The 12,918-nt window shown below is 52.2% G+C and overlaps 1 protein-coding gene across 3 annotated transcripts in view; it reads right to left on the bottom strand.

Annotated features, from left to right (window-relative positions):
* Window positions 1-1,686: 1,686 nt before the first annotated feature.
* The window catches only part of PDCD6 (programmed cell death 6), a 41,430-nt gene continuing 30,198 nt past the window's right edge, over window positions 1,687-12,918 (bottom strand). For 2 of the 3 annotated variants that reach the window (XM_017868356.1, XM_017868354.1), the window contains exons 3-6: window positions 11,773-11,817; window positions 9,413-9,571; window positions 5,257-5,366; window positions 1,687-2,246 (exon numbers count right to left, since the gene is read on the bottom strand). In XM_017868356.1, coding sequence (XP_017723845.1) covers window positions 2,148-2,246; window positions 5,257-5,366; window positions 9,413-9,569 — 366 coding nt within the window. In that variant the 5' untranslated portion in view covers window positions 9,570-9,571; window positions 11,773-11,817 and the 3' untranslated portion in view covers window positions 1,687-2,147. The remainder of the gene's footprint in view (window positions 2,247-5,256; window positions 5,367-9,412; window positions 9,572-11,772; window positions 11,818-12,918) is intronic. The other variant, XM_017868355.1, reaches the window with a different exon arrangement.

The raw sequence follows: 12,918 nt of genomic DNA, 5'->3' as shown, positions 1-12,918 counted from the left end.
AGAAGGAGTGAGGGCAGCTCCAGGGTGGGGTGGGTGCAGCTACTGGACACTGAGTCCAGGTGCCCGTGAGGCGAGGGAGAAGCTGCTGGGCGCCTGGCCGTGGGGGCCTGGGTGAGGAAGACCTCATGAAATTCGGAGCCTGGGGCCTGGACAAGGCAGCTGACCTCATGGAGTGGAGCTTGGGGTCATCTACTGCAGTCATGGGGGTGTCAAGGTCTAGCGAGGCACCCAGTGTGGATGGCTGGGGATCCTCAGAGACTGCCCTGGGATCCCCATGACTGAGGTCACAAGGTCAGTCCCAGCCCCACATACCTTGGGCCTGACCCTGCCACACCCTGGCCTCCTGTCCAGTGATGTTCTAATCCACTAACCACGGGCACCACAGATGGGAAACCCACGGTGCCAGGCCCCACCCATGGCCAGCACAGGCCAACAGATCCCCAGTTTCTTATCAGTGACACCCACCAGAACCCAAATCTGAAATCTGAATACCCCACCCACTTCTTCCACACAAGCTCTGGCTTCAGGTTCTAGGGGAGGCCACGTGCCAGCACGAGGGGTGGGGGTTGCAAGGGGATGCAGGGAGCGAGGCTGCAGGTGCTGCCGGGGGACACACACACCAGCCAGGACCACAGGACAGACCACAGGGCCACAGGCAGCACAGACGGCTGTGGGCAAGGACCCCCCGCAGCCTGGCCCGTGGTGCGACCGGCAGAGTAGCCAACTAGGAGCAGATGAGGACAGCGCAGTGCAGGCCCACACCAACCCGGGGGTCACATGGGGCCTGGGCACCTAAGAAGGGGCCAGCACAGATTGGCGGTGTAGCCAGAGGGAGCAGCCAGACCCCCAAGCCCACATCCCTCCTCCTCCCATCCCCAGGGAGCTGGGAGCGCCTGCTCCAGAGGGATCCGTATCCAGAGGCCCCAGGCCAAGTGCAGGTGGGCAGTTGGGGAGATCTCATCTGGAGCACAGATGCAGGCCTGCACACCCCCCAACCCCTCCACACACACAGCACACACCTGCCCAGCGTTAAGAGACTGGGGGCTTTTTCCAGGAATCCACGCCCCCTGCCCCTCACCCCTCAACACACCAAGCAGGGATTTGAGCAGGTAGCAGATCCCAAGAGACCAAAACAGAGAAAAGAGGTGCAGAACTGTGTGGAATCAGCAGCGTCGAGGCCAGCGTTCTGAGAGCAGAGGCTGCAGCCCCGAAACCAGACGCATCACTGTGGAAGGGAAGCGTCCAGAGAATGAGGCTGGGGCTCAGGAGTGTCAACCCAGGGGGCCCGGCGCTGCACAGCGAGGCAGGGAGGGGGCCGGGCAGCACTGGCAGTGGACCGAGGTGAGCAGGGGGATGTACTGGGTGGCCACGTGCTGCAGGCCACGTGCGGAGACAGCATGGCTAAATCATTAATGATGGAAATGCGCAACCTGCTACACCAAATTGGATTTCTTTACCCAAACAGAGCAGTTTTATGAAATTTAGCCTCTTGAAGAGAGGGTGAGAGTCCCTCTGGCTTTTCACAGGCAGAGCTGTGCACGCTGGGCTGGACAATGTCCCAGAAGGTGTCCAGGACCCTGGGAGGTCCCAGACGAGCCAGCACATCTGACGCTGTGACTGTCTGTAGGACCAGGGCATGGGGCCTGGTTCTCGGACCTGTTTGATTTGAAAAGCTGAAGGCAGACCACAGATCTAACATTCCCTTTATTGCTTACGTCACATATACCAATGAATACAATAAACTCCTTTTTAAAAAAGTAAGGCACATGAAAAGCCTTTTGTGCAAGTTCCGTATTATTTTAAAATTCCTACTGGCTAATAAAAGCATTTCCACTATTGAACCAGAGACATCTAGAAAAGCACATGATAGATTTTTTTGCAAGCAGAATGCCTCAAACATTATTACATTTACCTCATGGCACAATGAGACAGTCAGCAAATCCAATGTCTGCATCATAATGATGCAACTACTGTTACAGTTGGAAAACATTAATCACCTTATCCACATATGTACAGCTGGGTCCCCACATGGTAAAATCTAAAGGAAGAACAGCATCTAACTGCATCTGGGTTCCATTCCCTCACAGGCAGGAACTTTGGCGTTTCGGCTCTCGCCATGTCGTGCTGCTCTTCACGAGAGGCCAGGGTCATACGATACTGAAGACCATGGACAGGTACTGTTCGTACGACACCTGAATCCAGCCATCCTGATCCGTGTCATAACGTCTGAATATATCCGTCAACCTCTGGGGAGAAAACAGGCATTTAAATCTCGATAGTAAACAGAAGGAGCAAGGTGCACTGGGACAAAGGCATTTAGGAACCCAATTTCAGAAAGGCACATGTCATCTCCTGATGGAGCCCAGCACAGGGAGGCACAGGTGGGGCTGGAGCTGTTCACACGGACAGTGGGAGTGGGAAGAACACAGGGCTGCAGGGCTGGCTCCACTACGTCCAGCCCTGGCTGAGCCCCTGACCGAGCCCCTGATCCCAGGCCCTGGTCTCCTGAGTCTCCTGGGGGCCTGGGCCCTTCCTTCGCCTCCCGTGGAGGCCCTCCACCCAGTGGCTCGCCTGCTGTGGGGCCACCTGGGCCATGTGGAGCTCAGGACACAGCGGGGGATCTTGTGACATCACGAGGGCTTCAGGCTCCTTCAGCCCCACCCACCCCTCCCTCACAGCCGAGGGTCCAGGCCAGGTCAGCGGCAGAGACAGGGTGACCGCCTACACCCTCCTAACAGGGATGGTTAAGTAAGTGCCACTTCTAGATGATGGACTTGGGGCAGCCGTAAAATATCATGAAGATTCAGGCCAGCATGGTAACTCCCAGCACTCTGGCAGGCCAAGGCGTGAGGATCGCTTGAGCCTGGGGGTTGAGGCTGCAGTGAGCCGTGTTCACATCACCACACTCAGGCCTGGGTGATAGACAGCAAGGGTCTCTCAGTTAAAAAAAAAAAAAAAAAAAAAAAAAAAAGAAGAAGAAAGAAGAAGAAAGAAAAAGAAGGAAGAAGAAAGAAGAAGAAGAAGAAAGAAGAAGAAGAAGAAAATGTGACAAGGGAAGAAGAAACTCGCATATCAGAACGTGGACAGGGTGTGGTGACTCTCGCCTGTGATCCCAGCTACTCAGGAGGCCAAGGCGGAAGGATCGCTTGAGACTTGGGGTCGAGGCTGCAGTGGGCTGTGTTTACACCACCACATTCCAGCTGGAGTGACAGAGCGAGACTCCATCTCAAAGGAAAAAAGAAAAAAACAACCCTGCAGGAACGCCACAGGCTCCTGGACTTGGCAGCAGCTACGGCCTCACCAAACTCCACAAACACCTGCAATGGATAATGCTGGCTTAAAGAATAATGGGTAATTTTCTTTCTTTCTATTTTGAATACATTGTGTTTTCTAGGGTTTCTAAAAGTCTTCATATTATTTGTTAAAAAATAATTTTCGAAAAGCCTTTATCCTTTTGGAAAAGCAGATGAATCAAAACGTTTTGAGGGAATTTTAACTTGTGGTCTGCAGCTTTCTTTTCTTTCCCATTCCCCATCTGTCCAGTGTTTAGGGTCACTCTCCAAGGGTGGGGACAGCATGGGAACTGGCTGTCAGGTCCTCCCCACGCAGTCTGGAGCCAGGCCTTGGGGAGGCAGCACCCCCCAGGAGGAGCTACGCTTGCTGCGGATGTGCCTTGGAAGGCGCTGGAGAGGTCACTGTGAGGCCGCCAGTGTTACTCCAGCTACCGAAAGCTCAGACAAGATCAACGTTAACTTATAGAACATAGTCTCAAATGAAGATCTGAATCCTACAGCAATTCAGTCACGGTACATGATGAGATTTTACACTGCATCTTTTCCTTTTTTTTTTTTTTGAGACAGTGTCTGGCTCTGTCACCCAGGCTGGAGTGCAGTGGTGTGATCTTGGCTCACTGCAACCTTCTCCTCTTAGGGTCAAGTGATTCTCCTGCCTCAGCCTCCTGAGTAGCTAGGACTATAGGCATGTGACACCAGGCCCGGCCTACACTTTTTTGAAAGTGTTCAGAGAACATTGTGAAAATGTCATCCAACCTGGCAGGAACCCCAAGAGGCAAGGGCAGGAAAGGCTCCCCCACTATAGAGTTTTGAGGCTTCCATGTTCACAGACCCTGTTCTCCAACAAATCCCTGAAGAGCAGGGACTGATGGATCCATAAATCAGAGGAAACTCACTTTTACAGATCTAGCATTTTAATTGTTACATAGAATAAACAATTTGGGAACGTTTTCCAAATTTCCCCATTATTTCTAAAAACCCCATGCTGTTCCTATCTCTCACGGAATTGCGAGGCCACCAAGGCAGGACCTTGAGGAATCTGGGTAGAGACCGGGATCTCCACCTGCACACAGCAGCAGGGGTCTGTGTGGAGCTCCCAGGTGGGTCCCCTGAGCCCTGCTCTCCATCTCCGTGGCTCTCAAAGACAGCCCAGCAGGAGAGACATCACCAAAGAGCTTGCCTTGCAGGTCAGGCTGCATTACAAGCTCCTGCAGATACTGGTGTGCACAGGAAGAGCTCGGAGACCCCACCGAGGGCAGCCCGAGTGCCCACAGGCTCCACAGCTGACCTCACACACAAAGACGGCAGGACACAGTGATGACCACAACAGAAAACGTACCCATTTTCTCAAAATAAAAGTTTTTGCAAAAAATACACCATCGTTGGCCAGGCACAGGGGCTCATGCCTGTAATCCTAGCACTTTGGGAGGCTAAGGCAGGCGGATTACTTGAGGTCAGGAGTTTGAGATCAGCCTGGCCAACATGGCGAAACCCCATCTCTACTAAAAATACAAAAATTAGCTGGGTGTCACCTGTAATCCCAGCTACGGGGGAGGCTGAGGCAGGAGAATCGCTTGAACCCGGGAGGCAGAGGTGAGAGTAAGCTGGGATCGTGCCACTGCACTCTAGCCTGGGTGACAGAGCGAGACTCGGTCTCAAAAAAAAAAAAAAAAAAAAAAAAAAAAAATCAAAACACCAGAACATACGTGTAACTAACCCACCGGATACTGCAAAAATAGCATCTTCCAGATGGGCTGCTCTATGCCATTTCCAAGGGGAGGAAAACATGTTTGTCTACACTTCCACTAACCAGCTACTTCTCCAAAGATGAGACTCACTCTTATGAGCTCCAAAAACTAATTCTACATACGTCTGACTCCTTGGATTGAAGGTCAGGTGCATCACGCTGGCATGCAAACCCCTCCCACCACCACAACAAGCCCAGGCGAAGCCACTCCGTCACCTGCAGGACGATGCAGCCCTGGATGAAGTCGTCGAAGGCGATCTGCCCCCGTCCCTGCCTGTCGAACTTTCGAATGAGGATGTCGTGGAACTGGTCAGAGAGCCGGTAGCCTTGAAGAGTGAAAGTCGGAGTCAGAGAGGGCTGGGAGAGACAGGAGGTATGTGCCAACGCCCACCCCTCCCTCCCAAGGCCCACAGCCTCTAACACACACAATGCAAGGCTGGGTGCGAATGGAAGTGCAAATTCACTCAAAGGCACTCAGAACTGAGACGCTTCCCGAATACGTCGTTCTGTAATGAGCTCACATCTGCAGTGCATGGAGTGACCCCTGGAGACCATGACCCTGGAAGGAGGAGCGGGTGGGACGTTGCCATTAGTCACTCTCGTGAATTAACTACTCACCCCAGGGAAGCACTCATCAACCACCACCCCATAGGGTGGCCACACTCAGTTTCGTGAACCCAGTGGAGTTACTTTCAAAGTCCTTATTGATTTTATTATGTTTATTAACCTAGATAAGAAAATTCTGAATGATTCGCTGCCCTGGGTTGCTTGTCACCAGACAATGCTTTGAAAACTAAAATTTCACAGAAGGTTTCCAGTTATACAAAGTGTCAATGTCAAGAAATGGGAGTGTCTGGGGGATGTGCCCCACCTGCCATGAGGGACTGATGGGCACAGTGGCAGGGTGACCTCGGAAAGGTCCAAGTCACTGCAGGGCCACCAAGGGCTAGGATTTCGTTTCCAGTTCACCGAGCCTGTCCTGAAAAAGGCCTCCCACAGGGAGAGGGCTCTGAAGATGTGTGGAGGCAGCAGGGGTGTTCGGGCACTTTGGAGAGCATGCCCCGCCTGCCTCCTTCCCTTCCCTCCCTCGAAATCCCACTGCCTTCGTGACTGCGGCACCCTTACTGACTCAGGAGGCAAGATCCAGGTGCCGATCTGTTTTTACTGGTTTTCAGTCCTGCTGGAATCTCTGCAGGGATGTGTGCACCTACTATCTGAATCTCACAGTTAATCACCTGCACAAACAGCCACTTCACAGATAAAGAGTCAAGCACACACACATGAACACAGTGCCTTCCAGAGTGATCAGGGCATTCTGCCATTTAAGTTCAGGGGTCCCTAAACGTGCAACAGCGGAGTTGCTTTGGACCCTCCTTCCCTGCAAGCTGAGAAGACAGGACCTCCCGTTACATTCAGAAAGAGATGGCAGAGTTGTGAATAGCTGCCACTTCTTCTGGTCCCTACTATTCCCACCTCCTCACTCCCTGCCCCTGTACCGGGGCTGAGCCCGGCCTGAGAACAGAGCCTGGGACACGGCCACAGGGACACTCCTGTCTGCGAATGCACAGGGGACAGAGGCCATCACTGGTGGACATGGGTGACAGAGGCCATCACTGGGGTTCAAGGGGGACAGAGGCCATCACTGGGGTGCACAGGGGACAGAGGTCATTACTGGTCTCCTGCCAAGGCTGGGGAAGGACAGCAGAGATGCTGACAAAGGGAAAAGGAATTCCAGTCTGCACAGACATCAGGAGCAACCCTGCTGCCTCTGGAATTAACTTCCAGCGTCCTTGGTCATCAGTAACAGTGAAGGGAAAACTAAGGCAAAGTCAGACTAGTAAAATGAGAAAGGAACAAACGAACTACAAGAAGAATGTTTATTTGAGAAGCCAAAACCCAACCGCAACTGCTTCTGAGTTTCTGTTAATGAAAGTCGGCCCATGTGAGACGACCAGCACTCTTGGTCCCGCCCCCGACACACCCGTTTCCAAGGTCGTTCTCCTCTTTCGGACTCTCTGAAATGTTGTGAATGAGCCAAGCAGAGCCGTGACCTCCTTGGAAATCTCATCCATTCCACCTCCAAGGAAAAACAAGCTGCCCCCACTCAACAGGATGAGGCTCCCTGGGGCTCTCCCCAGCTCGGGGGGGCCTGGTACAGTGGCAAAGGGCCATGGCGGAGGAACTGTTCTCCGCCCAACTGCCTTTCTCAGACACCCACTGCCCACCAGAGGGGAGAATCTCACTGGCTGTTTACGGCAACCGAACGGCACGTGCTGAGTCAGCCGGCCCGGTGCCGGGTGATGGGTGCCCGAATGTGAGGACGCCTTCCTCACCTTCTCACTTCTGGTCTCTGAGCGTGGCACACAGTTGATGTTAACAACAAAGGCTTAAAAAAACGAATGGGTGGATTATAAAATCCACCACATGGCCCCATCAGAGACACCTGGGGAGAAATCTTGCTGGCTCCACCACCCTGGTGATTCCCTCGTGCCGGCCACTGAGCTCAAGTGCAGCCTCCCTGCTTCATCTGAGAGCAGAACACTTGTTCGTAAGGGCCAAGACAAAAGAAGAATTTTTGCTTCTGGGGCCAGCTTCCTAACAATTATTATAGGAAATCTTTTGAAATAATCAAAATACAAAAAAGATGACAATGCCCCTTTCCACGGAAGATGTGGGAGATGGCCCCGGACATCAAGAACCAAACGCAGAAGGAAACTTGCTAGGGTAACCAGAGAAAACGCTGCGATGGGATACTGCACCCCAGGAAAAGCCTGGAGGTCTGACGGAAGGGTTCTGCCACTGCGCAACACAAGGAGGCCTGCCCGCTCCGGGGCACGAGGAAGGTTGTGTGACCAGCCGTGCCTCCCACCACAGCTAAGCACAGTTTTCTGGGAAGTCCTTAGCCAGACCAGGACGAAGAGGGCCTCAGAGAGCAGGGAGCACCGTCCGTAGCAACTTCCACTGCGCATTCTGAGGACCGGTGCTCACTGGCACGAGGCAAAGGGAGCTCCGGGGCCTGACAAGGTTAGGAAAAGATGTCTGTGGCACCAGAGGTTGCTTGTCTGAAAATAACTCCAGGCTGGTCCTGAAGTCCATGTGGCCCTGGCCGCACTTGGCAGCACTGGCTTCCCTGGCCCCAGGACTGCGCTCTGTGGAGGGTGGCATTCTTCCCTCCCAGCCCTTCTGTACCTGCCCCAGGGAAGAGGAGCCGGCCAGGGTTCCCTCCACTTCCCCCACCCAAGGACATAGCAAGGTCAGCTGCATTCCAAGTGCCGATTCAGAGCCATCCAGCCCAACCTGGCTCGCAGCTGGTCAGCTCAGAACTGCTTCTTGAGACCCAGTGTCCATAGCCAGCTCTGTGGACAAGCTTGTAAGGTGAGAAAGAAAAGAGAAAGAAAGGCAGCCATGAAGTGCATGCTGGGAGGAAACACGAGGCGAGGCGGCCTGCTTAGGTGAGTGAGACTCCAGCTATCTCAGAGGCACTCAAGTAGAGTCGAATTTTCCTCACTGTTTCTAAGGAGCCTTTTAAGTAAATCACGGAAGCGGCTTCATACCAGGGGCCAGATGAAATCTGCCTGGATTAGAATCTCGGTGCAGCCACCAAGAGCCTCAGGCTGGCCCCAAACATGTCCGTTGTTCCTCTGTAAATAAAACCCCTGCTTCCTCTCAGACCTGAGACTAGCACAGGAAGCCCCGTGGACAGGCCCTATGGATGCACTCTGGACGGGCTCTGTCAACACTCCTAGACCCACGGCACACTGTCACATGTGCGTGCACACGCGTTGAGCACACATGCACACAGTACGCACCTGCGGAACACACTTGAGAATGATCACGTGCTCCGCCTCTCTGATGCTGTTCTGAGGTGCACCGCACATGTGTGCGCACACATGCCGCGACGCCGAGCACACTTGAGAATGTGCACGCATTCTGCCTAACGCCCCTTCTGAGGCGCACGGTTTGGACCTGGTGACTGACAGCTGTTTCTTAGGTTGACTGTCACCTTTTCAACACGTTTTGATCTATCATGAAATATAAGCTGCCCTGCCCCACAGTATTTTCACGGATCCACTTTTAAATGATTTCAAAAGCCACATTCTCAGTTTTGCTCGTAACGTCATTCCACTTCACAAAAGATGAACGGCTTGCATAGCCCTTATCTCATTTTGGATATAAAACTGCATAAACGTATCTGTGCCAAGGATCGCCTTCCGACATGAGCAATATCAAATATGAACCTGCATGATGTCAACAAAAACTTTACACAGCCTGGTTAGACAATCAGTGAAGTTCAACAGGGTTTAAAAAACTTCAACGGCTGCTAGGTTCCAAAATGAAACACGCTACACAAGCCAGGATATGAGTGAGTTACCGAAACCTGAAAGGGCCTGCTTCAGCTCATTCTTGTCGATCATCCCGGAGTTGTCCCGGTCGTATGTGCGGAAGACGTTCTGCCAGTCCGTGATGTACTTCCACACACCCGTGAACTCGCTGAAGTTCACGCCGGCCTTGTTCTCACGGTCAAACATGGCTGAGACAGAGAGGAACAGTCAAGCAACAGAAGATCAGTCGCAGCAAACTCACTCGAGGCTTCCCACCAGACCTCAGCCCTCAGAGCCTGGCGGGGCCCCACTGCTGATCACGAACCAGGGGCGGGCTGGGCAATGCATGTCTGTCTGTGAATAGGGGCGAAATCCCTAAAAGTGTTGTCACGTTCGCCCTGGGTGGGGGTGTGAGGGACTGTCCCCCAGCCCTGGCCCCCTAAGTCCCATGAGAAGGTGTGCTTGCAGCTGTGAGGCAGGCCGTGCAATGGGATATGCGAGGAAATCCGGCCACAGCCAGGACGGAAAGAAGAGCAGAGCTTCACACTCAGCTTTCGAAGTGCACGGAGGGTGAGTGGCCCCAGCTTCTCTGGCTCCTGGGTCTCGGCCTAGAACACGAATCTAATTCCCAGAGCTGACCCTCCAACCCTCCAGGACCCACGGCACTGGTGGAGGCTCGGAACAGCCCTGTCAGGAAAATCTGCTTTAATTAGAAACAGACCCTCGCCTACGTCCTATTTGCTTTCAGTCTAACTCCAGGTCCAAATACAAAAGAATCTACAACTACCTTTACATGTAGTCGCAATATGGTTAAAAACCATAGAAAAATTCAATCTGAATTACTGCTGCAGAGAAAACGATAAATCACGTGGTCTCTTTTCAAGAACAGAGGTTAATATAGGACTGCAATACGACTACTCCTGGTTTGATTGGAAATATGTCACAATTGAATGAAAATCCACAGGATAAAAAATCCTGTGAGAAACAGCATCAATGCCTCCTCCCGACAGTCCACAACCCCGTGTGCAACCAGGGGCTGTTTTTCACAAGACCGCTCCACGACGTGCATGGCGTGTGTGGACGATGCTGGTGCGTGCAGGACCCACTGTGCACCAGACACCAGCAGGGAAGGGTACTGGGTGAGCTGCACACCAGGGTGAGGGTTCCGCAGAGGAGTGGCTCCCAGGCCCTTCCTCTCTGAGGGGGAGGTAGCTCCCCATCTATCAACACCTTTTCTAGCACTAAAGGCTGCCACTACTATGCTTCCAAGTTTTCTCTCCTTCCATCAGTTTGACGTGGCGACATTCGCATGACCAGCAGGGCACAACCATCTGGAAAAGCCCCCCAGCTACACCAGCACTAGGACTCAGACACCTTACCACACATGGGCTTCGCAAGGAATTCAGGGAATCCTCACAAGACTAAACCGCATGCATGGATGGGAGATGAAGGAACGAGCCCCAGGCTGCTCTGGGAAACCTTGAGACACATTGGCGTGGTCCCTGTGAGGCAGAACTGAACCTGGGATTCCATATTAAAGAGGCGTGAAGGGGGCCGCACCTCCCAGCAAAGGAACCTTCCAGAAATCAAGTGGGGCAGGGATGGAAACATGACTCTCCTGAACACCTGCCTGCCCCTGGAGCTGCAGCTCCCACCCCAGCTACTGTCTGGGCACGGGGGTGCACACCTGTAATCCCCACTCTTTGGGAGGCTGAGGCAGGACGACTGCTTGAGCCCAGGAATTCCAGACCAGGCCTGGGCAACACAGGCAGACCCTGTCTCTTAAAAGAAACAAGCAAAAACCCGGCTACCTGTACAGCTGGGGAGACCCTGGACCCAAAGAAATGATGCAGACCCTCACATTAAGGCTACACATGAACCCACAAAACAAACAAAAATTACAGAAACATCAAAGAAGTTGGTTAGTTAGTCTGTGTGGGCTTGAGCAGGAAAAACAATCGGCTGTAGACCACCCTCCCAAGGATTTCAAACACACTGTCAAGTAACTCCACGTCACAAATATCTAGCACTTTTCAATAAAAACATGTTCTTAAAACTGAAGACTATCATATGAAATATTTGAATAAAGGATGGAATCACAAAAATAAATAAGCAATGTCTATCAAAAACACCCAAATGTCAAAGTAACTAATAATTTAGAAATTTTAAATATATGTCATCTTTAGAATTAGAAACTGAAAGGACAGGTTAAACAGTACATTAACAATAATCAGAATAGAGAATAAAGCAAACATACACGGAGAGACATGAAAAGGTAGAGACGGGGGGAGAGGGATGAAAGGGCCCACGCTCATCTAAGTGGAATTCCAGAAGGGAGGAAAGTGATACGGACCCACAGACAAAGGAAACACAAGCGGGTACCCAAGCGGGTCCATCTGCCGATACTTACATATGATCGACCTGACAGTCACTGGATTAAAGGGAGTCCATGTGCCTGAAAACAAACAACAGGAGTTAAAGTAAAAGGAAGATCTTTCTGGGACACTGAGTTCCTGATCCACAGCTGGAGGCCCGGGAAAGGCAGTAGGGGCTCTAGGGTAGTGGTTTTCTAGACACTCCAGGTGACGTGTCAGCTGCCATAACTCCTGGGAGCAGCCAAAGCACTGCCTGGTGGGGTCACACCCTGCTGAGTGTGGGAGTCCTCCGTGGCCTGCCAGACCTCCATGGCCGTCCACAGTCATCATGGCTGGACGCGCACTCTTATTTAACAGATAACCGAGAAATGGTTCTGTATCATTTTACACACGGAATTTTTCAAGGATGCAGCCACCAGCCAAGTTAAGAAGTTCGCACTTTTGTTAGAGAACTTCACAAATTCCCATTTCAGAAAATCCATCATCAAGGCCACCACTGCCGGCAGACACCTGAGCACAGCTCAGTCGCTGTGGCATTCACACTAATTCTACCGAAAGGTGCAAGTACCAGACCCCTCCTTCCATTCTCCCTCAGCAATCACCCCAAAGCACGGTGAAGACATCCATCACCACACTGCAAACATTCCTGACAAATTACGGTCTGGGCTTTATACGATTTTCCTTGAAACTCAACAGGAAGGCTGTGCTATCCTTGGATTCATTGTAGAATCTGATACTCTTGAGCGCTCACAACCATTTGCCAACTATGAGGGTGAAGATTCACTGATGACCTTCACACACAAGAGCCTATTTTCAGAGTGATCTGTACTTTCAATAACTTCCATACTCACTAAAAATGAACTAAAAACATATTGTTAATGTCAGGAAAGACCAGTGGCTCTCCTCATACCCCATCTGTATTAGACACACATTTTTTTTTTCTATACACAAAATTGCCACAGTCCTGGGCAGCACACAGAGACAGCCCCCGATCTCAGAGAACAGTGTCAGGCTCCTGGTGGAGCACAGGCGGTGGGGTCTGCTGGCACGGTCCCTTAGGCCTTTACGAGTCATCACTCTGGGCTCATGGGGCTCCTCCTAGTGCCATGCCCGCTCTCACCTGAAGTGCGTCCCCTCCTAAGACACACATACCCTCCCTCCAGCTCCTTCCTTTCCTTCCT

Source organism: Rhinopithecus bieti, unplaced genomic scaffold, assembly GCF_001698545.2.
Source record: "Rhinopithecus bieti isolate Rb0 unplaced genomic scaffold, ASM169854v2 scaffold_2453, whole genome shotgun sequence".
NCBI classification, from domain to species: Eukaryota; Metazoa; Chordata; class Mammalia; order Primates; family Cercopithecidae; genus Rhinopithecus; species Rhinopithecus bieti.
The sequence above is the reverse complement of the archived record's forward strand: the minus strand, read 5'-3'. Positions and strand labels throughout refer to the sequence as shown.